The 27,636-nt window shown below is 49.6% G+C and overlaps 1 protein-coding gene across 1 annotated transcript; it reads right to left on the bottom strand.

Moving 5' to 3' along the window:
* Positions 1–2,499: 2,499 nt before the first annotated feature.
* Positions 2,500–27,636, bottom strand: CCDC42 (coiled-coil domain containing 42). Its single transcript, XM_082441451.1, has 9 exons — positions 23,516–27,636; positions 22,749–22,895; positions 20,889–21,004; positions 20,489–20,594; positions 20,075–20,179; positions 17,478–17,675; positions 13,062–13,283; positions 12,768–12,926; positions 2,500–8,022 (listed from the first exon to the last, which is right to left on the bottom strand). The coding sequence occupies exons 3-9, from the start codon at positions 20,969–20,971 to the stop codon at positions 7,945–7,947; spliced, it is 951 nt and encodes a 316-aa protein (XP_082297577.1). The 5' UTR covers positions 20,972–21,004; positions 22,749–22,895; positions 23,516–27,636; the 3' UTR covers positions 2,500–7,944.

Here is a 27,636-nt window from a genome sequence, read left to right on the forward strand (position 1 = left end):
ATCTCAATAAGGCTGTTAATTTTAAAAAAGAAAGAAAGAAAGGCAGTAGTTCCTAACCTCATTGGGTTAAGATCCTTGGGAGAATCTACTGAAAGACATGGACTTCCTCCTGCCCCCACCCCACCCCCTCACTCATGAAAAATCCGTATGTGCATGTATATAAAAGTTTCATAAAACATCAGGAGACTCCCAGACTGGCTAAAGTCCATTTATTGCCTCCCTGGACGGGTAACAGCCCCAGGAGAACCCTGTCTTGATGAAACTATCACGAGTAAATGTTAGGTCAGCTGCACATCTGGAAGGTTCCTTTTCATCCATGCCTCATCTTGGCCTTGGACCACCCTTGTCACACTCCCTCCTAGCCTTCTCCTCCTCTTCCTCTTCAAGCGGTCTCGACATCTTTTTTTTTCAATTGAGGTATAATTGACATACAACATTGTATTAGTTCCAGGTGTGCCACATAATGATTTGATATTTGTATATACTGCAAAATCATCACAATGCATCTAGGTAACATATGTCACCACAGTTACACCATTTTTTTCCTCTTGTGATGAGAACTTTTAAGATCTACATTCTTAGCAACTGTCAAATATGCACTACAGTATTAACGATGGTCGCCACGCTAGACATTCCACACCCATCCACATCCTTTCTTGATCAGTAGGGTAAGTACAGTTAAGATGGCCTGCATGACCTTCACACCTTCGTGTTTCTCTCGTTGTATGACAAAAGGGAGATGGGCCTAAACTTATCACCTGAGCCCTTTAAAAGCGGAGAGTTTTCTCTGGATGGTATTGGAAGAGAAAGTCGGAGGGATCTGAAGAGTGACAATGACTCCATTGCTGGCTTTGAAGATGGAGGACATCACATGTGACAAGGAAGGCAGGCAGGCGGCCTCTAGGAGCAGAGAGTGGCTCCCGGCTGGCAGCCGGCAAGGAATTGGGGACCTCAGAGCCCCAGCTGCGAGGAATCCTGCCAACAACCTGGACGAGCTGGGAAGCGGATTGTTCCCTAAACTCCCCAGACAAGAGCCCAGGCCGTCCAACATGTTGATTTCAGCCCTGAGTGGAGAACCCAGTTGAGTCCACAGGGACTTCTGACCCACAGCTGTGAGACAGGCAGTGGGTGTTGGTTTAGGTCTCTGAGTTTGTGGCAATCTGTCACGCAGAATGGAAAACTAATACCAACAGTTTCATGTCACTGTGCAGCTGGCTTTCCTTCTGTTGGATGTTTCTAGATCCAGCCTGTTTCCTCCTAAAATTCCTAAAATGGTTATTTGCCTCCCTGGAAGGTGGAACCCTCATCCTCTGGATGCCTCCGAGCCTGGCTCTTACCATCCCCGACTCTGTGGTTTGCAGTGGGACACTTCTCAATTTCAAACAGTTAAAAGTTTCAAAGAGTTAAAGCTAGGGGGGAGTGTCGGGGCAGGTGAGGAAAGTGGAGGTGAGGCCCACAGCTGTAGTGAGGGCTCATCTCCCAGGGGAAGGAGCTGCCTGGGGCCTCCTGGGACTCTGCTTGCCTTCCACACCCTGCTGTGGACACTTCTGATAGATATCACTGGATCGAAAGTTTCAGACCAGAGGTGCCTGAGGGATGACCCCTAACTAAGATGGCTTGAAATGACAGGAGGAAGGTTCCAGGCCCCCGCAAGCTGCCCAAAAGCCTTGGATGTAAGATGGGGGGCCCCAGCCTGGAGTCTGAGAAAGGGGTATGATCCCAGGGACCAACAGCTAATCCTACAGAAGCATGAACTCTTCAACTACTCCAGAGACACGGATACCTCTCCGTGTCTCTGGAGTAGTCAGCTTTTTGTTCTACGCCCGTTCCTCACCAGCAGCTTTGGGACATTGACTGCTGGTTGGGGGTTGCGTGTGTGGCGTGGCGTTAAGTGACAGACATGGAGATGCCCTCCTACCTGGCTGCTGGCGGGCTGGGCTCTTTCACGCCTCGAGGCCCTGTTCCTCCTTTTTCCTGCCCCCCCTCCCCCGCCCCCAATCAGGAAGCACTAACAGCATTGAGAGTTAAGTCCCTGAAGGTCTTCCCTCCTCTTGCCTCCCGTTACCCATAAAACACCCGGAACCCTACTTCCTGCCTGTGCTGATGAGAACCATTCATTTCTGGAACCAATCAGTTATTTCTGCTTTAAAGAGCTGGTGTCTTTTCTTGCTGGGAAAACTCCAATCATCTTAACTCCATCTTTTTTTTTTTCTTGGAACACTCTCTCCTGCTACTGGGAGCCCCAATCCCTCTTGAGTGGGGGGTCTTGGGCTTCTTTCTGTGGGTCCAGGGCCCGGGGTGGACAGGCTGAGGGGCTGGGGGAGAGGAGTGAGGGTCTGTCCGTGACCCCTGCCTGTGCCCCCTCCAAGGGGAAGCCCTCGCGCTCAGGCTCGGGAGAATCGCTGGCCCTCCTGGAGCGGCTCTGCCCCTTTCTGTGGGTTTGGGAATGAGTCTGTGGACCTGTGGCTTCGCTTGGAATCAAGAAATCTGCCTATAGACCCACAGCATTTCTTCTGCTCCCGGGCTGGGCCCCTTTGGAAACCTGAAAAACGCGAGGAGTCTCCGAGTGAGTTATGCACACGCGTGTAAAGCCGTGTGGGTTAGGGTAAGCTCGTGTGTGATCACAGGCATCCTGAGTGTGACTCTTCACAATTCCTCACTTCGGGGAACCGTGACACTCCAAGACGGAGGAGCCAGGAAAGAGGGAGGGAGGGGGGGAGGGGCCTGGGGCAGGGCTGGGCCCCCCCGCCACCCCAGGGCCTCCCGGGAAGTGCGTTCAGCCCTTACAGGCTGAACTTCTCAAACACCACCTCACAGATACAGCAGAACACGGTGGGGCTGTGTGCATGGGGGTTGGGGTAACCATCTGTCCTGCGCCCTTTCCTGCCTCCCAGGAAACAGCCCAGGAGGCTCAAAGGTGAGGGGAAGCTGTATTAGAAGCATATCCTTCACCCCCAATCCTGCTTCTGGAGGCCCAGACATCTCCTTCCAGTGAGAGACTCTACCCATCCCCCTCTCAGCACCACCCCCAGAACTCGCCCGGCCTGGGTTTGCGGGATGACCTCTGCCCCTCCTGAAACCCAGTCCCCCGAAAACTGAGCTCCCCTGCCAAGTTTATGATGAACCTCTCTATCCAAAACTTTATTCCCTTTCTTGTCCTGCCCCTATTCCTCTCAGGATAGAGGAGACTCAAAGAAAAGGGGGGACTGAAAGCAAGCAGGACCCTGCGGGGCCTTCCTGGTACAAAAGCCCCTCTGTGTTCCCTGTTTCTTCTTTGTAGGAAAAAAGGCTTCACTCTCCTAGACCCTCCCCGAGTTCCAAAGGGCAGGCTCAAGCAGTTAATGGTCAGGACAATAGTCCCAGGACTCGAGGTCCTCCTGAAAGGGACACAGATAACAGCGTGACACATCTCTGAGTTGTTCTGCAGAAGCTAAGACCTCCCCACCCGACGGAGGATGGTGACTCTCTGCTGACCACAAGCACGCAGACCCCAGACCGGCTGCAACCAGAAGGTCGATGACTGAGATTCCCAAAGCATCACCCTGCTACCTCACCACCAACCAATCAAAAGGAGGTCCATGGGCTAATCGAACACCCTACAACCTTCTCCCCTCACACTGTCTTTTTTTTTTTGAATTTTTGAATTTTATTTATTTTTTTATACAGCAGGTTCTATCAGTTATCCATTTTATACATATTAGTGTATACATGTCAATCCCAATCTCCCAATTCATCACATCACCCCCACCGCTTTCCCCCTTGGTGTCCATACGTTTGTTCTCTACGTCTGTGTCTCTCTTTCTGCCCTGCAAACCGGTTCATCTGTACCATTTTTCTAGGTTCCACATATATGCGATAATATACGATATTTGTTTTTCTCTGTCTGACTTCACTCTGTATGAGTCTCTAGATCCATCCACGTCTCTACAAATGACCCAATTTCGTTCCTTTTTATGGCTGAGTAATACTGCATTGTATATATGTACCACATCTCCTTATAGGTATTTATTTATTTATTTAATTTTTGGCTGCGTTGGGTTTTCGTTGCTGTGCGCGGGCTTTCTCTGGTTGTGGCGAGCGGGGGCTACTCTTCATTGCGGTGTGCAGGCTTCTCATTGCAGTGGCTTCTCTGGCTGCGGAGCACAGGCTCTAGGCTCGCAGGCTTCAGTAGCTGCAGCACGCAGGCTCAGCAGTTGTGGCTCGTGGGCTCTACAGCACAGGCTCAGTAGTTGTGGCGCACGGGCTTAGTTGCTCCGCGGCATGTGGGATCTTCCTGGACCAGGGCTCGAACCCGTGTCCCCTGCATTGGCAGGCGGATTCTTAACCACTGCACCACCAGGGAAGTCCCCCACATCTTCTTTATCCATTCGTCTGTCGATGGGCATTTAGGCTGCTTCCATGACCTGGCTATTTTAAATACTGCTGCAATGAACATTGTGGTGCATGTGTCTTTTTGAATTATGGTTTTCTCTGGGTATATGCCCAAGAGTGGGACTGCTGGATCATACGGTAATTCTATTTTTAGTTTTTTAAGGAACCTCCATACTGTTCTCCACAGTGGCTGTATCAATTTACATTCCCACCAACAGTGCAAGAGGGTTCCCTTTTCTCCACACCCTCTCCAGCATTTGCTGTTTGTAGATTTTCTGATGATGCCCATTCTAACTGGTGTGAGGTGATACCTCATTGTAGTTTTGATTTGCATTTCTCTAATAATTAGTGATGTTGAGCAGCTTTTCATGTGCTTCTTGGCCATCTGTATGTCTTCTTTGGAGAAATGTCTATTTAGGTCTTCTGCCCATTTTTGGATGGGGTTGTTTGTTTTTTTAATATTGAGCTGCATGAGCTGTTTATATATTTTGGAGATTAATCCTTTGTCCGTTGATTCGTTTGCAAATATTTTCTCCCGTTCTGAGGGTTGTCTTTTCATCTTGTTTGTAGTTTCCTTTGCTTTGCAAAAGCTTTGAAGTTTCATTAGGTCCCATTTGTTTATTTTCGCTTTTATTTCCATTACTCTAGGAAGTGGATCAAAAAAGATCTTGCTGTGATTTATGTCATAGAGTGTTCTTCCTATGTTTTCCTCTAAGAGTTTTATAGTGTCCAGTGTTACATTTCCTCTCACTGTCTTGAAAAACCCTCGCCTGAAAGCCACCGGGGCGTTTGGGTTTTCTGAGCATGAGTTGCCCGTTCTCTTTACTTGGCATCCTGCAAATAAACCCTGATTTTGCTGCAAACACCCGCTGTCAGAGCTTGGCTTTCTGCGCTGCCAGCACAGGAGCCCTTGCTCGGTTACATTCCAACCCCTTCCAGAGAGAAGTCCCTTCGGCAGGGGACAGCCAGCCCCACTCCCCTCCCCTTTCCCTCACCTGTGAAGCAGATGACGGTCGTGTGGAGGCTTGGGGACGTGGCAGCTTGGCCAGGCTGTGCTGTGTTCCCCAGAATGCCTTTTCCGGGGTGTTTCTAAGGAGCAGGGGTCCCAGAGGCTCCAGTGAGAGGCTTGAGGGCAGAGGTGGAGGCTCCCACCCGCTGTCCCTGCACTGCCCTCTCGCCTCATCCGTGGGAGGCCGTGGCCCCAGCTGCTCCTCCCTCCCTGGACCCTCTTGCAGCGTCTCCGGCTCCTGGGCCAAGTGTGGGTGCTCAGCTCCGTGATCCAGGTCCAGCTTCTACAGACGCCCACCCCTCCCGGCTTGGAGGCCACAGGAACTACCGTGGGTTTCCGTCCGTCCTCATGGGCCCAGCTTGTGAGCGTGGATTCCGACTCACTCTCCATCTCCCCCACTTTACGTCCATATTTCTTTCCCAACTACTCCCCGTCCTTGGGCTTCAAGCTCCAGCATCACTGGGAAGACGACAGGTGTGCAGAGACTGCTCAACTGGCGGCCTCCCTGCCTGGGGTTGAATCCCCTGAACAAAGCCGCTGATGTCCATCTGCATCTCCCTTCTCCTGGTGCTGCTCCTCTGACTGCACGTGGACCCTACAGGTGGCATTACTGATAGGTACGACCTCACATGGTGGGATCCCAGGTCCTTGAAAGTGTTTGGTTTACCCTAAAGTGGTGGTTCTCAAACTTGAGCTTGTGTCCGAATCACCTGGAGGCCTTGTTAAAACCCAGAGGGCTTCGCCCCACCTCCAGAGCTTCCAATGCTTGGGTCTGGGATGGGGCCCGAGAATCTGCCTTTCTAATAAACTCCCAGGGCATGCTGACGCTGCTGGCAGATGGTGAACACAAAGGTGAGGGGTGACCGCGGCCCACAGCAGGATCCGGGCAGGGGTGCTGCAGCAGACTCCCCTGGAGGTGACGGTCTCCCCGCAGGGCCTCTGGGATCACAGGGCCAAGGAGGAAACAAGCAGCCCTGTTCAGGCCGCCCCCTCGGCGGCCTGCCCCTGGAGGGGAAAGCAGCCTGGTGGAGGGAGCACAGGCTGGGGGCAGGCAGACCTAATGCGACTCCCGACCCTGTCGCTGGAGCCAGTGTCCTTGGGCAAGTGTCCTGTTTGGTAATTCAGGTGTTAATGGTGCCACACGGTTCTCACTGGGATGATGTATGTGAAACATATGCTCAATAAACGCTGCTCTTGGGCGTCCCTGCTGGCGCAGTGGTTGAGAATCTGCCTGCCAATGCAGGGGACATAGGTTCAAGCCCTGGTCTGGGAGGATCCCATGTGCCGCGGAGCAACTAGGCCCATGAGCCACAGCTGCTGAGCCTGCGCGTCTGGAGCCTGTGCTCCGCAACAAGAGAGGCCGCGACAGTGAGAGGCCCGCGCACCGCGATGAAGAGTGGCCCCCACTTGCCACAACTAGAGACAGCCCTCGCATAGAAACGAAGACCCGACACAGCCAAAAATAAATAAATAAATAAATAAATAAATAAATAAATAAATAAATAAATAAATAAGTCAGGAGCTCTTAAAAAAAAATGTAAAGTAAAAATACAGATATTAAAAAAAAATAATACAGATAAATATGAGAAGATCTTGGCAACTTCTCTGACACAATCACCTGTCCCAAACACAATTGCTGGAACAAGTACCATTCAGAAACCTGCAGGCCCTTTGGATGTTCATTTAAATAAGATGAAAACTTAATTATCAGTGCAAATTCAATCACTGCTGTGTGGGATTGGGTATATGATTGGTCAGCAAAAAAATAAAAAAAATTAAAAAAAAAATAAACGCTGCTCTTTCAGTCCAGTCCCTGACCTGCCTTTTGCCATTGACGATCGATAACAGTGCCGTTGAGTTTTTGACCGTTAAGTGCGAGACTTCACATTTACCTCCACTCAGTTTAGTTTGGCCGGTTTGAGGCCATCATTCCAGCCTGGTAAGATGCTGTCCTCTGGCAGCCTGCCTGCTATTCCTACATCAGCGTTGCTGATACCGTATCGCATGTCTTCGGGTCCAGCGGGGGCAGGACAGCAGGGCTTCCTCCCGAGGTCAGGGAAGAGAGAGTTCCTAACTTACCACTTCCGGTGCTCTGACCCAGGAAGCTGCCTTCATGGTTTCTAGTGAGTCTTTGCACCCCAGCTGGAAACACCAACTTAAAAAAAAATGGAAGTGGTAGAGGAAAGAAGGGTCCTATGTACTCACCCCGCTGTGTGTTGCCACGTGGATACTTCCTGTGTAAACTGCAAAGCCTAAGAGATACCAGACCTGGGCAGCCTAAGTGACCAGCTTCAAGAGGGGGTGCTTTGGGGGATTTTCCCCTCAGTGGACCCTCTTCCCCGTGAATAAACCACCAAAAAGAGAGAGAGAACTTAGGAACAAACTTCTCATAGAATTTAATGTTTTCAGGGATGGGACGGGCTGCGGCCTGAGGGGAAAAACAGGGATTTCCGAAAGGCACAGCGGTCCCAGAGGGCTGGACTGGGCTGACTGGACGGCAAGGTCACCAGGAACTTTCTCTCTCCCTTCTCTGTCTCAGAACATTCTGGAACCATGGCTGCTCCTTAAATCCGGACTTGCTGTTGCTCCTTCTTCTTCACCTCTGCCCAGATGTCTGACAGGTCCTGGATAAACTGCTGGATCTAGCAAGGCCAGGGGACCGCAGTTAATCCCAGCAGGCGACAAGCCACCCATCCAAAAATGTCCGGGCATAACCTGCTTGCAAGGAGTCACCATTTCCTGTGACCGACTTTCCCTCATTTGACAATTATTCTAGTTGACGTGGAGAATGAGGCTTAGCAGACTAGAAGTGATGGACATGGATGGAGTTGGGAACCCCTAGAGGAAGACGCAGTGAAAGGATGAAGTACAGGCTGACAGTCTAACAAAGGGAGACAAAGCGAGTATCCTGAGCGGACTCGGAGGCTACACGCACTTAGCAGGAAGGGGTCAGCCAGGGTCAGGGCAGACGGCTCTCCACTATTTAAAAGCCTTCAAGGAGGTCATTTGCTTGAAACCCAGAACTGATGCTCGTTATGATAATCTTGAGTCATCAAGGGAAGTTTAAATTCTATTCACTAACTTTTGTTGTAAAGAACATGCAATCAGTATGACACAGTGGAAAAAGCACAGCCTCACAAGTCAGAAGACCTGGGGTCCTGCAACCTAAGCACCCATCAGCAGACGAATGGATAAAGAAGACGTGGTATACACACACACACACACACACACACACACACACAATGGAATATTACTTGCCATAAAAAAGAATGAAATAATGCCATTTGCAGGAACATGGATGGACCTAGAGATTATCATACTAAGTGAAGTAAGTCAGACAAAGACAAATATTATATGATATCACTTATATGTGGAATCTAAAAAATAGTACAAATGAACTTATTTACAACACAGAAACAGACTCACAGACATAGAAAACAAACTTATGGTTAACGAAGGGGAAAGTTGGGGGAGGGATAAATTGGGCATATGGGATTAACAGATGCACACTATCATATATAAAACAGAGAAGCAATAAGGATTTACTGTAGAGCACAGGAAACTATATTCAATATCTTATAAAAAACTATAATGGAAAAGAATTGGAAAAAAAAGAATATGGATATATATATATATATATATATATATATATGTATGTATAAATGAATCACTTTGCTGTACATCTGAAACTACCACAATATTGTAAACCAACTATACTTCAATTTAAAAAAGGATGACGACCTGGGGTCCTCTGGGGAAATCACTTCATCTTTCTGGGACTCAGTTTCTTTATCTTTAAAAAGGGAAGAGGGAGAAAAGGTTGGCCTAGATGGCCTTTAAGATCTCAGTCCTAAAATTTCTCCTTTTCAAGAATGTTCCTAAAGATGGGGCTACACAGACTGTCCAACACTCTCAAAAACCCAGTTAGTTGCTAATACTGTTACTATTACCAACATAATTCCTATATTGCAAGAGAGGAAAGAAACAAAGTGACTGAATTAGAGCAACTTTCCCAAGGTTACAGAGATGACAAGTCCAGTATTTCCCAAACTATGTTCTTGTAGTAAGTAATCACCTACCCCAAAAAGGGTCTGTGGTCAAGTAAGTTTTAGAAACTTTACCTGCGGGACTTCCCTGGTGGCACAGTGGTTAAGAATCCGCCTGCCAATGCAGGGGACACGGGTTCGAGCTCTGGTCCGGGAAGATCCCACATGCCATGGAGCAACTAAGCCCGTGTGCCACAACTACTGAGCCTGAGTGCCACAACTACTGAAGCCCACGCACCTAGAGCCCATGCTCCACAACAAGAGAAGACACTGCAATGAGAAGCCTGTGCACCGCAACGAAGAGTAGCCCCCGCTCACCGCAACTAGAGAAAGCCCGTGCGCAGCAACGAAGACCCAACGCGGCCCTAAATAAATAAATAAATAAATAAATATTTAAAAAAAAAGAAACTTTATCTGCTTGGAGAGTCTCAGGGCAGGACCATAGCAAAGGCACTGTGAAGTCCTGTATTTTAAAACCAGCCAACTTTGTTTAACTTGAGTTTTCTAAATTTTTTAGACCGTACAGTCCGTTTATTTCCCTGGAGGAAACTTACTACCATCTTGGGATTCTAGGATTTGCCAAGCACGGTTTGGAAAATGCTGCTCCAGACAGTCTGGGCTTTATTCAGAAATAATAACTCTCGACCTTCCGCACACAGTACACTGAACGCAAATCGTCTTGGCCTTTTGCAAAATCACTTTCCCTGAGTGGTACCTTGTTCCTGATTCTAAGTAAGTGGCTGCTTTCTGAAGCCCATGCGTGGATCTGTTGGAGGGACACTGATGAGAACATCATTCACTGAGTGTCTCTGGAGCCTCCTTGAAAATTTTCAGCTAGAGGTTAAGTGCTGGGAAAGTTTTGCTCTTTCTGAAGAAACCATGTGTTTTCTTATTCTGGTACAAGAACTACGTGTTGCTTTTCCTTCTGGTAACCAGGAAGCTCAGAGCCAACTACTGTCCCTGTTGAACTACTGTCCTCTGTAATCCAAGAATCCAGAGTCCATACGTCTCTCTCTTGCCTTGACCTCAGATTTTAACTTACATTTCCCCAGGTCTTTATTTTTCTTTTTTCAGGCTACTTAATCATGTGTGTGTAGGCTCATATCCTACAGGAATGAAGTGGAATATTTAAAAATAACATTTGGGCAATATGAGGAATTCCTATCGAAGCAAATCAAGGTTGAGAACAGGAATTCCCTGGTAGTCCAGTGGTTAGGACTCGGCACTTTCACTGCTTGATGCTGGGGGCCTGGGTTCGATCCTTGGTGGGGGAACTAAGATCCCACAAGCCGTGCAGCCAAAAAAAAAAGAGGTTGAGAGGGAGTCCGAAAGCTCAGAATTTGGAGTGGATGCACTGTAAGCTATGGTCTGAGCAGGGGATGCTTGGCAGGGCCCATGGGCTGGAGATCACCACCTCCTGCCCCATCTTTCTTTACAACAGCTAAAGGAGAGGGATCTGAGGACGGCTGGGCGTCCTGAGACCCTACTGCCGGGGAGAGGGGTCTGCAAGGCCAAAACTCTTTTTATACTAATACTAAGATGTTACTTGTCTTTTTTGCTCTTATTTTCTCAAGAGTCTACAGGGGCTTTTACCAGAGTGGGATGTTCCCATGGCGTAGGCTATCACGACAGGCTGAATGCAGAAGCAGGTGTGAGAATCCACCTGTCCTCCAGGAAGCCAGGCATTCAAGGGATTTGCAAGTGTCAAATAATGCCACTCGTCCCATAAAATACTTTTTTTTTTTATAAATTTATTTATTTATTTATTTATGGCTGTGTTGGGTCTTCGTTTCTGTGTGAGGGCTTTCTCCAGTTCCGGCGAGTGGGGGCCACTCTTCATCGCGGTGCGCAGGCCTCTCACTATCGTGGCCTCTCTTGTTGCAGAGCACAGGCTCCAGACGCGCAGGCTCAGTAGTCGTGGCTCACGGGCCTAGCCGCTCCGCGGCATGGGGGATATTCCCAGACCAGGGCTCGAACCCGTGTCCCCTGCATTGGCAGGCAGATTCTTAACCACTGCGCCACCAGGGAAGCCCCTAAAATACTTTTTGAAAACGTGTTTTGCATTAAAAATGCTATTTGTGTTCATGTGCTTCTTACTGTCATTTTTAAATGAATTATTTTTACTTTTTGTGCTTGAGTTTCTAATAAGGTAAACATCAGTTGATAGAACCCATATAAACAAAAGCTCTTTGAGGGTTTTCAGTAAATTTTATGAGTGTAAAGGTATCCTGCTACCAAAAAAGTTTGAGGATCGCTATTTCAGAACAACTTTGCTTACAAATTCCCTTTACAGTCTTTGGACTGTTAATAATTCTGCTCTAATATGCCTTACGATGCAGGCTGATTCTTTGGTTTAAGGAAATCCTACTTCCTGGCTGGTCAGTGGGTGAAATTCTTTACATTTCATGAGTTTCACCATTTTTTTTTTAAACAGAGGAAGCACCTCTCAGTCAATTGCTTTTATCGGCTTGTGTTTCATATTCATTCACCAAATACTTATTGAGTGCCTGCTATCTGCCTGGCATTGTTCTAGATGCTGGGGATACAGCAGGGAACAAAGCAAACAGAAATGCCAGCCTTTAGGAGCCTACTTTCTACTATTTCATGGCAGAGCTAAAGGCTTTTGCCAAAAAGGATAAATAATTAGTCATGGTTCTCTGCATGTTACAAGAAGCACGCCTAATGCATCTGCTGGTGCAGTTTCCCAAATCGCGGGATGCGGGTACCTTTGGTCAGAAGTGAGACAATTTCAGGTGGCACACGGATATGGCATCCAATAGCTTTGAATCATACAGTGAAAAAGTCATTTCCTTTCAATGACTTCAAAGAGAAAACCTCAGAATGGTACTAATATGACTCTGACACTTCCCTGCCCTTGCTGATTTCCCTGCCCTTGCTGATTTCCCTCCCCGCACCACCCGCCCATTTTCTCTTTTCCCCAAGCGTGGGGGTCAGTCACAAGCCTTCAGCATCTCACTAGAACTTAATAAGACTGTTTCGTGTAACTAATGAATACAGTAGTGGGTCCCTGCTACTGCCCGTGTTGATTGGGGCCAACAGAGCCTTAGCGCTAATGCAGTGGTTCTCAAAGTGTGGAACCCAGGCCAGCACCATCACCTGGAAACTTGCTGAAAATGGAAATTCATGGCTTTTTATCTCAGACCCACCGAGTCTGAGACTCCGGGGGTGGGATCCAGCAATACGCCCCAGCCCCCAGGTGATTCTGATGCTGTGAAAGTTTGAGAACCACTACTCTGTAGGAATCATGCCTCTGCTCAACCCATGGAGAACCGTCGTGGCTCAGTCGAGCCAGCTGGTCGGGCACTTGGGCCTCCTCTTACCGTGTCCAGCTGTTTGTGTGTGTCCTCCAGGGACACGAGGCTCGCCTCCTTCAGCTGCTTGCTCACGATCTGGAAGAGGTTCAGCGTTGCCATCTTAATGGTGCCAAGCAAGAGGGTCTTCTTGGCGGCGGTGTTCTGGATGTGTGCCCAGCGAGATTCCTGGGGAGGAGAATGAGAGCGGGGCGTGAGCGCTAGGAGAGAGAGAGAGAGAGAGAGAGAGAGAGAGAGAGAGAGTGTGTGTGTGTGTGTGTGTGTGTGTGTGTGTCCCTTACCCACCCGCCCCGGGGCGCTCACCCAGATGATGACGTCGCTGCGGGCGCGGTCGAAGCGCATCTGCAGGCGCGCCAGCTCGTTGTTGTGCTGCAGGATCTCGTCGTCCTTCTCCTCCTTGTAGCGCGCCAGCTGGGCCTTGGCGCGCTCGACCTTCTCCTGGCCCTCCTGCGCCGACTGCATGAGGTCCTGGTGCATGCTCACCAGCGTCTTGTAGCGCGCGATCACCTCGTGGATCTCTTCGAACTGCGGCGGGGATGGGCGGGGCAGCGGGGGGGCGGGAAGGGACGGACTCGGACCAGTGCACCGCCGCCCCGGGGGCCCGACCCCACTCTGCGCCCTCCACTCCCAGCCTTGATGCCTCTGCCCGGCAGGGAGGCCCTGGGCCAAGGGGCAGAGGCGTGAGGCCCTTGGAGTCCCCCTGCGCTCCTCCTGAGTTGGTATGGGCCGTGGGCCACGTGTTGGGAGCACGTGCATCTAGACCCAGGGCACGCAGTCTTGCCTGCAGGTTGTTAGAATCACCTGGGAGCTTTAACAAAGACACGTGCCAGGCTCCACCCTCAGAGACCCGGATTAAGAAACCGCTCTGAAGGTTCCCCAGCTGAACAGGAGATAAGAAAGCCAGACCCTGCTTTTAGGAAGCCTTACAACTTGGGGTGGCTGGGTAGGACAGACGCACAAGTAAATAGTCAGTTACAACGCACAGTGCTACGCCCTCTCGTCGACTGGGGGATGGGCTGCAGGCGACGGCTGGGTAGTATCACCAGCCTGGTGCTCATTTGTTCAGCAGGGGCTGAGGCCTCCCTCCGGCGGGGGCTGGAGAGGGTGGGTGCCAGTGGAGCAGGTGGCTGGCCAGGCTCAGCTGCCCCGTCCGCCACAGTGCAGAGCCACGCTGCTCTGGCCCTAACTCAGCAGAACGGAAGCCCTGTGACCCTCCCTCTCTAGAAGGCGCTGTGAGCACCAGCTCCAGCATGCCAACTCACGTCCCGGGGGGGTTATCAACACGTGACTTCCAGCCACCCAGGGGACACTCCCTGAGTTGTCTCTCCATCTCATGACATTTCCAGTGATGGATTGGTGTTCCGGGAACTGGCCTTTCCCCAAATACATCCTCTGTGGGCAAGGCCCACTTAACCCAGCATTAGAGGAGATGGGGACAGCCAGAAAAGGCTTCCTCAGGAAAAGGATGGTTAAAATGAGACCAGAGGTATGAAGAGAAGATGGGCAGGCCAAGGCAGGTGGGGGAAAGTGAGGAAGTAGTACAGGTAGACAGAACAGCCTGGGTGAAGATGATGGGGTATGTGTGGCATATCCAGGATGAGCAAGAGAGTTTAATACGAATGGCCTGAGTTCAAGATGGGGAGGGAGAGATCACCCTGGAGAAGTTAAAAAAGTGCCCAGTAAACCCTGAGGAGTGTGAACTTCATCCATTGAAGGAGAGAGAAGAGAGAGAACTTCCGGTCTGCATTTCTGAGAGATGCAATGGTATACAACAGCTAAAACGAATGGGATACATCAGAGCAACCAGAAGCACCTCTCCCAAACTGAACACTGATGTCAAAAGGTCTCAGGTGCCAACTTGAAGAGGCTCCCACTGTCCAAAGATGGGACCCTTTGAACATCAGTAAGAATAAGTGCAAAGGATTGAACCACATCAAATGTGTTGTTCGCAGTGATACTAACAACATTACAGGGCACTTTTCAGAGGATGCTGGAGAACCAACTCATTGTTCTGAAGACTGTAAATAAAGAGTCAAGCATTTAACAAGATTTTTCTTTAAGGCCCACCTAGTCATCAAATAGTTGATGACGGGAAGATTCTCTTTATGAAGTCCTTTTCCTGATGGTAGTATTCTAGCTAATATGTGAACAGGGGGACTTAGAACATTTCCAGCACCCTAGAAGGATCTTTGGCCCCCTTTCAGTCAGTATCTGCCCCGAGGAAACCAGAACTGTGACTTCTATCCCCAACGATTCATTTTACCTGTTTTTAAACATATCAATGGAATCATACAGTATGTCCTCTTTCATGTCTGGCTTCTTTCGATCAGCATGGTAGTAATGTCTGGGACACTGGAGAAACACATCAACCAAATGCAGTTTGGGGACCTTATTTGGACCCTGATTGGAACAAACCAGCTGTACAAAAAGCATTTGTGCAATAACTGGGGAAATTTTGACGTTGGCTGGATATAGGTATTGTGGCTATGTTAAAAAGAGCTCTTTTAGAGCCATATAATGAAATACTGATGGATGAAAAAAATATCATTTGCATCAAAATGGCAGAGATGGGGATCTGACAATGAGCTTATGATTGCTGGAATTAGGTGGTGAGTAATGGGCATTCAACAGACTATTTTCTCTGCTTTTGTATATGTCTGAAATTTCCCATGATACAAAGTTTTTGTTTTTTTTTTAAATCATTGATTGGAAAAAAGAAGCCATAAAAGGACATGTACATACTATTCATAGTTTATGGATAATGTAAACTGTGGCCCAAAATAATAACAACAAGCCTGAGAATGAGAAGCTTAAAAATCTGGATTACTGGTTACCTCTGAGGAGAGGAGAAGAATGGTGTTTGGAAGGGGGGCACACGGGGGGTTTCAATTACCAGTTGTGTTTTATTTTAGAACAAAAAGGGGCAAATTGGGGGAAATACTATGATTTGACGAAGCTGTCGTGAGTACTTGGGTGCTGTTATATATTTATGTATACTTTTCAGTACACTTAAAATATTTTGAAAGAAATAGAGGACGAGGAAAGAGAAAGAGTTTGGGATCCCACTGGCTGTAGAATGCTGGACAGACTGGTGGCGAGGAATAACGCAGAGCTGAACTCCTGGTGAGGTACATTGGTGGTCTGGATGAGGAAGGGGCAGGGGCTGGATTCCAGAAATACTTAGGAGGCAGAACAGACCAGATCTGCTGATTGATGGCTGCAGGGAGGGAGGGAGAAGGAGGAGGAGTCCAGGAAGAAGACGGAGTCCTGGCGAGGCTGCGGGTGGGTGGTCTTGCCATTCACCGGCACCGGACCCACCAGCAGCAGCGCTGGCCTGGGGATGGCAGGAAGCAGTTGTGGACTCAATAAATTAGATGTAGGGGCCTGAAGCTTAGGAGGGAGCTCCAGGCCAGAGAGATCCAGGCCAATCTCCTCCATTCTAAGACACATTTTACTAGCTCTAAATTTGAGTCGTGTCCTATAATCTATCTGCTGCTTTAATATACTAGTCTTCTCTCACTCCCCCACCTCCCCCAAAACCCAATTATTAAATGAACAATTTATCATACAGTAGGTAGTACCTTAGAATGCAGGAAGTAACACAGACTTGGGACTCACGCATAAATAAATTAGGTTAGTGGTTCTATATGGAAATTGCCAGGACTTTTTAAAGAGTTGTGCATCCTCTGTCTCCCTGTGCCCCCCACAGGACATGGATTCACACCCCAGAGGGCACACCTCATACCTCTCTCCACCCTGGTGAACGGCAGGCCCTGCTGCTGTCACATGGGAGGATGGGGGACATAGGTGGATGGCCGTTGACATGGGTGACATCCATCAGAGGGAGAAAAGTGCAGGGTGTGGGACAAAGACCCGAGGAACTTAAGGAGGAGGAGCCCCAGAGGAGCCTGAGGAGGAAGGGCCAGAGGTAGCCTGAAAGTAGAAGGAGGGAGGAGTCCCAGAGGAAAGGGCACAGGTATGTTTCAAGCAGGAGCATGGACAGTGTCAAATGCTCCAGAAAGCATGGGTGGGCAGAGGGCAGACAAGTTCCCTTAGCTCTGGCAACAAGGCAACTTTCTGAAGAGCAGTTGTCAGTGGCTTTGTGGGGCCCACCGAAGGGTGGTTAGAAGCAAGGGCTCTGCCACTTATAAGCTGTGCATCCCTGAGCAGGTTACCTAACCTCTCTGAGCCTCCGCTTCTTCCTCGTAACAGGGTGAAATGATGGCTTTCCTCTGGGGGCTAGTGAGTGGACTGAGCAAGGCTACGCTTGCAGCACCCACCCAGCCCAGGGCCCAGCACATGCTAAGCGCCCAGCTCTGCACAAGGCTGGCGCTTTCTCTGCCCATTTACTCTCAAGTAAACTAAAGAACACCAGGGAGGAGGGGAAGCAGGGAGAGTGTGGGTCACATCCGACGCAGGCCAAGCTGATCGTTGGTGCTCCAAAACAAAACCTCGCTCCTAGACACAGACACGGGACCCATGTAGAGACAGGTCCACAGATGTCACGCACACAGACAAAGATACACCATCAGGTCCCCACCCTTGAGAAATGAGTCCAGCCTCGCCAGGGGCCTCTGCCAGCTGCCCTCCTTGGCTGGAGGCCTCTCCCCAGAGCAGGTGACCATCCGTGCCGAGGGGCCCCAATCCCCCCAGAGCCCAGGCCCCTGGGGAAGAGTAGGTGGGCCTGGAACCTCCCACCCCCCTCAGCCCTCCACGCACCTCAGAGTTCTCCACCACCTTCTCCAGGTACTTGTTGAAGATGGAGTATTCCTGTAGCTTGGCGCTCAGCCGCTGGTGCTCCAGCCGCAGGGCCGCCATCTCCTGCTTGGCCTTGGCCAGCTCGTGCGTGCACTGCTTCTTGAGTTCTCGCTCCTTGTTGGCCTTCTTCAGGGCCCGGATCCGTTTCTGGTCGTTCTCCTGGGGCCAGGGAGGTGATGCCCATCGGGCGTGGGTCCTACCCTCCCTGGGGCCCAGGCTGGTGGGGCTCCCACAGGGCCTCTGTCCACCCTGAGGGTGGATGGGGGTGGCCAGGCTGCCCATGTGGCGGATGAGGTGTAAGGAAGAGCATCTCCAGGGTTATTTGAAGCCGGTTGAGGGGCTTTCTATGGACTGAGGAGGCTGAGAGGACAGAGATTTAATCCAACATCAGAAGGTGGCCTTATGGGGACGAGACAGGAAGTGATCCTGACTCTGTGGGATCTGAGCTCTGGAAGCCCCACGCCCCACTGGGCTCAGTGTCTGGAGAGAACTCAAACCCGGGGAAGGCTGGGAAAATCTTCTGATAAAGTTTCCGTCTCTATTCTTTTTTTTTTTTTTGGCCGCGCGGCTCCTCTCGCGGGATCCTAGTTCCCCGATCAGGGATCAAACCGGAGCCCCCTGCAGTGGAAGCGCGGAGTCCTAACCGCTGGACCACCGGGGAAGGTCCCTCATCTCTATCCTTAGTGGTGGCCATTTGTCACAGGGCAGAGTCCTGGGCCCAGACTTGGGGAGCCCAAATTTTCTCCTGATTTGGTGCCTCAGCTTCTCCAATTGTTGAAATGCGAGGCAGGAGCCCCTCTCTTCCTTTCAAAAGCTGGGGCAACCCTGCTGGAGCTCTAGGGAGACGAGCTAGGAGGTGGGCCCAGTCCGGAGGGCCTGGTGGGGCAAGGCCATTCCGGAGAAGATGTTCCTGTAGCTCAAGCCTGGCATCAGGCGGGGACAGGAGGAGATGATGCAGGCAGTTCAATGCCCAGAAAGAAAGACATGCGGCTCAGCTGCTGCAACTGGGCTGATCCCGTCCTCCTTCCTTCCTTGGGAGGACAAGCTCTGCTCCCAAGATGAGGGGCAGACCTCTCACACCGCATGTGTGTGGCTCCTCTCCCCCTTCAGGGGCTGCGGTGACTCCACACGGACGGGTGCCTGTGGTGGTGGCATTTGGAAGACATGGAAGAAGGCACCCGGAGGATTTGCATTCTGCCCTGTGGGTCCAGCAGAGGACAGCGGGGCCCCAAACCAGTGGTTTCCAAGTCCAGCTGGGCATCACAATCCCCTGGGGATACTTTTAACAATACAGTCGACTGGGCCTGACCTCAGGCCTGCTGAAAGCAAGGAGAGGGGAGGGGCCCAGGGTCCGTATCTGTAACAAGGTCTCCAGGATTCTGACGATTTGCGGAACCCCTCACCCCCAAATCTCCTGCCACCCCAAGCACTCCATGAGCTTTTCTCTGGCCAGTAAGGAAGACTGGACCTCTGGAGAATAATGCCTGGTCCATCAGCTTCCTTTCCCACCTGGTTTAGGCACAGAGACAGACAGAGATGCTTGAGAACAGGACTGCCCTGTAGCAGAGGCCAGAGGTTACCCCCTGGGGCTGGGCCAGCCCTTCAAGGCTCGGCAGGTGCCCGGTTGGAGCCAGTCTGGAGAAATCTGGATTTTAAAATGGTTAAATCCCTCCTCTCAGGACACACTGAGAGGGGTTGTCTCGGAGGGGACTCCAGTACCTGGTTCTTCAATGCCCCCTGCCTGGGCCTTCAGTGCAAGGATGGAGGGGTAGGGTGAGCTGGGGGGACTAAAACCCTGTCTGGGGGCTTCCCTGGTGGCGCAGGTTGAGAATCCGCCTGCCAGTGCAGGGGACACGGGTTCAAGCCCTGGTCCAGGAAGACCCCACATGCCGCAGAGCAACTAAGCCCATGTGCCACAACTACGGAGCCTGTGCTCTAGAGCCCACGAGCCACAACTACTGAGCCCATGGCCACAACTACTGAAGCCCACGCGCCTAGAGCCCGTGCTCCGCAATGAGAAGCCACCGCAATGAGAAGCCCGCGCACCGCAACGAAGAGTAGCCCCTGCTCGCCGCAACTAGAGAAAGCCCGCGCGCAGCAGCGAAGACCCAACACAGCCAAAAATAAATAAATAAAATAAATAAATAAAAATAAAAAATAAAACCCTGTCAGATTCATCTTTGTATCCCAAGTGCCTGGCCCTAACCGTGGCACGTTCATTCATTTATTCATCATCCATCATTCATTCATTCACTGTATAAACTGTATGTGCCAACCACAGGCAAGGAAATAGGAAACAGCAATCTAGAGGGGGCAGAGACTGACAGGGCAGCAGGAAACTATCAATACAAACAGAGCACTAGGAGGGGGAGATAAAGGGGAAAGCCCCAGGCACTGGTGAGCACCAAGGAGACCTCTAACCCAGGGTGAGGAGTCAGGGAAATCGAGGATAAGGAGGGAGGGGGAAGAGGTGGAGAAGGTGGGGAGTGGGAGGAGGGGCAACTTGACCAGCTGCAGAGTGTGACACCCCTGCTGCAGCAGGCCACACTCCTCCGTACCTGGATGAACTGCTCAAACTTCTGTATGTGGGCTTTCAGCTGGGCCTCCTTGACTCCCAGCTCCTCCCAGCGCAGGTTCAGGGTTTCCATTCTGCGCTGAAATGTCTAGGAGTGAGGGGGAGCAGAGAGGTCAGGAGGACCCCCGAATGGGAACCGAGGAAGGCCCCAGCATCTCCTGCCCTAGAGCCCCTGTCCCCAGGTGCCCACTTTCCACCCCACGTCTGGTTCAGAGCAGAGCATCGCAGGACACTGGTACCCCAAGACTCGGATCCCTTCTGCGCTGTGCAGAGGAAACACAGGACCACCACCCACGACGCCTGGCTCTAGCCACCACCACCCACAAAACAGAGGGCCGTCCTCAGGCTCTCCCTGAGCCCTGTGGCCCTCCCCGCATCCAACCCTTGCGTCTCCCACCTCCTTCTTCTGCTGCATGGCATGGCGCATGATCTTGGCCTCTTTCTTCTTCTCCAGTAGCCGGATGGATGGGGAGTCTGAGTGGTCCTCAATGCTGGGGAACTTCCTGCCCAAGACACAGGCAAGAGGGACTGTGGACTCAGCGCCTGGGGCAGCCCGGGACCGGGAGGAACCCATGGAGACAGGCACCCATGGGGAGGGAAGGCGCCCTGCCCCATCTGAGCGAAAAGAACGCTGTGCTGAGAGGGAGAGAAGGCCGTGCCGGGGAGCAAGCTGGGGCCGGGGATGGGCGGGATTGGTGCCGGGGTGATTTGGGGTTCTGGGTTATAGGAGCAGGCGGGACAGGTGGGAAGGTGGGGCGCCGGGTGGGCACGGTGGTCCCAGGCCCTCCGACACTCACTGCAGCAGCTGCAGCAGCCGCTCCCCATACTGCAACCGGAAGTACTCGGCCAGATCCTCCTCCTCCATGATGCCCAGACTCATGGCGGCGGTGACCTAACGGCCCAGCGGCCGAATCTTCACAGTGAAACGGGGGTGGCGGAGCTCAGGGGTGGTGGCAGGGCTTGCTTCTCCCCTCCTCCTGCTTTTCAGGGTCCCACAGAGGGTGGGTGTCTGAGAGATTTAGGGAAGATGGCTGCAGGTTGCCTATTGGCAGCTCAGGATGTGTCGGGAAGGTGCTGGGAGATCTGGTTACCTAGCAACAGGTCTCTGGGTTCTGTGAACCACAAGCGGAACCCAGACTTTGCCCTTTGACCCCTGTCCATACTGACCCCACTCTGGCTGGGGTCTGGCTCTCTGCTCCTGCATTTATCCCTCAGGAACTCTGGGAAGAAGTTCGGCCCGATTTGAGGCCTGATTTGATGCTGGTGCCGGGGGCCGGGGAGGCAGGGGCTGGGCGTCCACGGCTGAGAAAGGGGGGTTTTGGTAGAGGCATGTTTTTGGAGGGCAGCCCTGCCCGGGGGGGCTCCCTCCTGGGCTCAGGTGTGTGTGCGAGGGCGAGGCAGGGGGCTGGGGCTGGGACAGATGGTCGAGGAGAAAAGAACTGAAGGAAGCTGTTTAGCTGAGGCCGGGGTAGGGGTGGACAGAGGCGCATGGGCCTGTGGGAGGAAGTTGAGAGACAAGTAGTGGGCGAAGGATGTGTAGGGGTGTATGTGTTGGGAGGGGGCTGGGGCGGGGTGCAGATAGGCGATAAGCCTGGGGACCAAAGAGGCCGTGCCCCGGAGAGACGGAGGAGGCCCAGGACGAGGCCCCTCATAGGGTAAGAGTCTCAGGGCCAGTGCCATGTTTTGAGGTTGGCGGAGTATTAAAATAGGAAGCAGGAAGATCAGCTCGGTGCTTTGTGACCACCTAGAGGGGTGGGATGGGGAGGGTGGGAGGGAGGGAGATGCAAGAGGGAAGAGAAATGGGAACATATTGTATATGTATAACTGATTCACTTTGTTATAAAGCAGAAGCTAACACACCATTGTAAGGCAATTATACTTCAATAAAGATGTTTAAAAAAAAAATAGGAAGAAAGGCCTAAATGTGTTAACATAAATGTCAGATATTTTACATGTCTGCTTTCTGACGCCTGCCTTCCTTGATCCCGTCAGGGCATCGTGCATCAGCTCATCTGGCGCGAGGTCCAGCGTCTAAATCTGAGACCCTGTGTGCGAGGCGGACACCCCGGGGCCCCCGCCCGGAGGTAACAGCCGTGACCTCGAGCCCGCCGCTGCCGGGCACAGGCTTCCGGGCTCCGCTGGGTTCTCTCTGCTTCCCCCGCGCACGCCGGCCGCGCGGCCCGGGTCCCCTCCGGGTCTGGGATGCGGAGCCGGGGTGGGGCGGGGGTCTCGGGCGGGGCAGCGTCCCAAGCCCGGCAAGTCCTCCGCGAGGCAGTGCCTGTCCTCTGGCGCCCCCTGCTGGCCGCCCGAGCCCGCTCTCAATCCCGGCCGGGGAGGAGGAGGAGACGTGGCGGGGCGCGGCCCACCCCGCCCTTTCCCATTCCCTCCCCCAAGTCTCGCCTCCAGAGCCAGCCCGGCGGGATGTGCAGAGGCAGCATGACGGCCCCCACCGCACTCAGCCACCCCCTCACCATCCCACTCCACCCTCAGCGCCTCCACCCGAGAGGGTTCTCCATCGGGAGCGCCCGCAAGAAACAGACCCTCTCCTTTTTAATCCCTAGAGTTTGGCACAGCGGGGGTTTCCCTCCCTTTTCCCCCAAGAGGGTGTGTGTGTAATGCCCGTCCTTGAGGAGGAGGCTCTCTGTTTCTCGAATCACCTGCTTGCCCTGGTATTTTGACACGTCCTTGGTTGCATCTACGAATCGGGTGGTCCAGGGCCAGGTTGGTGCATACAGGCAGCTGCTAAGGCATCTTCTTCTCCTGCCGGTGTACGTGCCCGTGTAGCGTTTCTGTTGCTTCTGTACCTTGTGGGAAAGTCATGATAATCTTCATCCCCATCACCCACCATCCCTCCCTGGGGTCTCACTGCCTTTTCCAGAGCTGTGGGTCAAGATGCAGGGCTGTCTGGGATTCACAGAAGTCTGTGCTCTCCCCGACTCCTCTCCTCTTCCCTCCTTGGGTGAGCCCAGCTTTCTTACCACCCTTCAACCCCTACCTCCACTTTTCCATCTAGATATTTGCCTCTGAGGCATCTAGGAAAATCTGATGGATTTAGGTTGTCGGGAACCAATAGGCATAATATTTTGTTTTCTATCCTGTCCCATCCTCCCTCTGAGACAATTAATCTGTTTGAAAAGGGAGAGGGGGAAAAATATCAGGAGGAAAAAAGATCTAGGTTAATGTCTCAAAAAATATTTCCTGCCATATAGACCAGCACAGTGCTAGGTACACCCAGAGTACTGGGTGTGAGGAAACCACTTTTTGTCTATGTTATTTTCCATGTCTTAGATTCCATGTAAGTGGAATCACACAGATAAACTATATTAAATACATTTCAAAATGGACGTTATGGAAATTCCTTGTATTGGTCAACTATGTTGATGTTAGTTGTTGTAACAAACAACCTCAAGTCTCAATAGCTTACCAAGGTCCAAAGTGGATTTTCTCAGTGGGGCAGCTCTCCTGGGAGATTCTCTTCCAAGCAGTGAAAAGTGTAAGCCCCTTCCATCTCTCAGCTCCATGACCTCCAAGGTCGCTACGGAAGGGAAAGAAAGAAAGCAAAGGCCCTTCTGCTCTTAACAAACCCATTGCCATGTCCATTCACTGACCTCTGGTGGGAACCGGTCACATGACTAGTTATGTTGCAAGGGGCTAGCGTTGTGGTTTAGCTGTGTTCCCAGGAGCATCAAAGCAGTTCGTGCTGTACTTCTTTTGAGAATTAAAAGAATGTTTGGAAGTAAGCTGACAGCAGAGCTTTATAGAAAAACTAATTATAGACAAAGAAAGAAAAAAACAGGCCAGTCACAATCTCAAGTATGAAAATCCTTGTAAATCAACTATACTTCAATTTAAAAAAAAAGAAAATCTTAATGAAAACATTATCAAATTTAATTTAGTGTAATGTTAAAAGAATAATTCACCAGGACCATGAATACAAAAATGGTTTAATATTAGGAAGTCTATTAATAAAATTAATTCTATCAATGTGTCTCAGGAGAAAAGACTTATGATCATTGGGATATATGCCAACAATGCATTGAAAAATTCAACATCCATCCTGATTTTTAAAATTCCAAATTATTAGTACACAAAGACACTTTATCAACATGCTAAAAAATATCTGAACCCACCAGATAACATTAAAATTTACATTAAAGACATTTTTGTTAAAGTTAGAGACATGACAGGTTTTCTTCTGTCACTACAATCATTTGACATTGTTTTGGATGCTCTGGCTATTGCAAAAAGACAAAAAAAGGTTTTTTGTTTTTTGTTTTCCTTTTTCTTTTTTTCATAATGGCAGATGCTGTGATCATGTACTGTGAAAATCCAAGAGAATGGTTAATTAGTGAAAAACAATTAGAATTTAATGTAATTCTATGCTATTTATAAGAAGATTGAGGTTGATTTATATGCATGGACATGAAGAGGTTTCTGTGATAAATTGCTATGTGACAAATGCAAGATGCAGAACAGAATATGTAGTCTGTGTGTGTGTGTGTGTGTGTGCGCACACGTGCATGCATGTGTGCCTGCGGGGTGTGTATAGTTAAGCACAGCCCTAGAAGGATAGCACCATATTTCTGGGGACAGAATGACAAGGGGGTGGGGTGATGGTTCTTTATATTCCTATATTGTTTAATTTCTTTTTGTACAATGGCCACATGTTATTTTTGTAATCTTGAAAAAAAATGAGAAAAAAAATATCCATCCGCATTGGCAGCAACAAAAGAAATTCTTAGAAATAAATAAATTTAGCGAGAAATATGCAGGATCTTCAAAAAGAAAATTTTAAATTTTTACTCAGTGATATAAAAGAACTGAGTAGAGACTTACATTTCTGAATAATGACTCAATATTGTAAAGAGGTAAATTCTGTCCAAATGGATTTAGGAACTTGATGTACTTGCAATCAAAATCCCAGAGAGATTTTTTTTCCCCAGAAGCTGACAAAATAATGTCTAAATTATTTGGAGAATTAGAGCACTTAAATATTGAAAAAGAAGAATATCAAGAGAGAATGTCCACTGCTCCATACTAAAATATGTTATAAAGATAAAATATTAATGTTGCTAGTGTCACTCCAGACAGAAAAAACTCAATAACCTAAGAGCTTGGGCGAGTAACTTGGTCTAAGACAGAACTGACTCTCTAGACCCCCTAAAGCAGGGGTCCCCAACCCCTGGGCCACGGACTAGTACCTCCGCGGCCTGTTAGGATCTGGGCTGCGCCGCAGGCAGGAGGTGGGCGAGTGAGCGAAACTTCATCTGCCCCTCCCCATCGCTCGCGTTGCCGTCTGTGGAAAAATTGTCTTCCACGAAACCGGTCCCTGGTGCCAAAAAGGTTAGGGACCACTGCCCTAAAGGTATTAAAATTCACAGGCTTAAAAAACACCTCTGGCCAAAACCAAAACAAGTTGGAACACACATCTGGAGGTCTGTTGAGCCCACAGTGCCACAGTTTGTGATCCTTGCTACACTGAATCAGAATAGAAAGCCCAGAAATAGACCCAAGTTTATATAAGTATGCATTGTATGCTAATGTGGCATTCAACCAGTGGAGAAAGTGTGGATTATTAAACAAATGGTTTTAGGGTAAGTAGCTAATTATTTGGAAAAAGAAAAATATATACAAATTTATTTTATTTTTCAAGTAAGAATCGTATATACTTAAGGAGTACAACATGATGATTTGATATACATCTACATAGTGAAAATGATAACCACAGTCAAGCTAATTAACATAGCTACCTCACATAGTTACCGTTTTTTGTGTGTCTGGTGAGAGCACCTGAAATCTACTCTCTTAGCAAATTTCCAGCATTCAGTACAGTATTATTAACTATAGTCGTCATGCTGTACGCTAGATCTCTAGACTTATTCATCCCACACAACTGCAACTTTGTACCTTTAGACCAACATCTCCCTATTCCCCTCAGATCCCCACTGCTCGAACCACCATTCTACTCTCTGCTCCTTTGTATTCAACTTTTTTAGGTTCCATGTATCAGTTAGATCTTGCTGTTTTTATCTTTTGGTGTCTGGCTTGCTTCATGTGGCATAGTGTCCTCGAGGTTCACCCATGTTGTTGCAAATGGCAGGATCTCCTTCCTTTTTGAAGGCTGAATAATATTCCATTGTTCATATATACACCACATTTTCTATATCCATTCATTGGCTGACGGACACTTAGGTTGTTTCCATATCTTGACTACTGTGTTTGTGCTGCAATTAGCATAAGAGTATGGATATCTCTTTGAGGTACTAATTTCATTTCTTTTGGATATATACCCAGAAGAGGGATTGCTGGAATGATTGATATGGTAGTTCTATTTTCAGTTTTGAGGAACCATCATACTGTTTTCCATATCGGCTGTACCATGTAACATCCCCACCAACAAAGCACAAGAGTTACAATTTCTCCACATCCTTACCAATACCTGTTATTTCTGGGTTTTTTTGAAAGAAGCTATCCTGTTGGGTATGAAGTGATATCTCATTGTGAAAATATATTATTTTTGAATTAGAAGGGTAATGAGTGAATATATTCTCATTATCCATCATTCAAACAAAATTAATACAGCTGGAGCCCTATTGATCCCTATTGATCCACCATCCAATCCCATTTCCCAGAAATGAGCATGCATTCAACAAATACTTATGTTGAGTACCTGTGATGTGCCTGACACTACTCTAGGATGGGGATACAGCAGTGAACAAAACAAGGTTCCCAATCTTATGGTGATTGGAGGAGAAAATAGGAAATAAACTCTGGTGACTACATCTGAGAATGTTGTCTTCAGGACGCTGCCCTTACTACCACCACAAGGTGACCGTGAGTGGGGAGGAGTAGGGAGTTGGGACAAAGGAGCCAATCAGGGCCCACAGACCCAGGCACCTCCCAAAAAATCTCCCCAACTGGGTTGTCTATCCTCCAGGCCCTGTGGGCCCAGGGCCCAGGGTCTATGAGCTTTTCAAGACCTTGCAACAATGTTTGAAGCCTGGAAATGATTGTTGGCTCTAGAACACAGAAAGAAAACCACAAAATAAAGAATAAATGTTTAATTAAATGCACACAAACACAGTATTCCAACTTCATGAAGTGTTAATTTTAGCATTCATCCAGTGTTTCACACATTTGAAAGTAATCTGTGGATTTGATTTCCTCATTTCTCAAAAATTCCCAATTATGCACAGATTTTTGGAGAAAAATCAAAGCAAATTGCGAATTAAATGAGTTATTTATAGACAAAAATTTCAAAAGTGTGTTTACAAAAATCCTCTCACTTTTTTTTCCCCCCAAATTATATTTAGTGTAGATGCAAATTATACTTAGTGTCGATGGGAGTGCATTTTTAATCTGTTTGCTGCAGCAGGGTTTAGGGCTGAGTGATGTAACCAGCAGGTTTGGGTTGTCTACCGATGGCCCAGTTGGGTTGTCACTGGTAGGATCATGCAAAGCCAGTGGCCTCCCTGACCCCAGCCATCTTTTCACAGAATGGTTCTTATCCCCTTTTGGCAGTCTGCTGAGGCTGAGGAGGACAGG

Source organism: Balaenoptera physalus, assembly GCF_965194825.1.
Source record: "Balaenoptera physalus genome assembly, chromosome: 20".
NCBI classification, from domain to species: domain Eukaryota; kingdom Metazoa; phylum Chordata; class Mammalia; order Artiodactyla; family Balaenopteridae; genus Balaenoptera; species Balaenoptera physalus.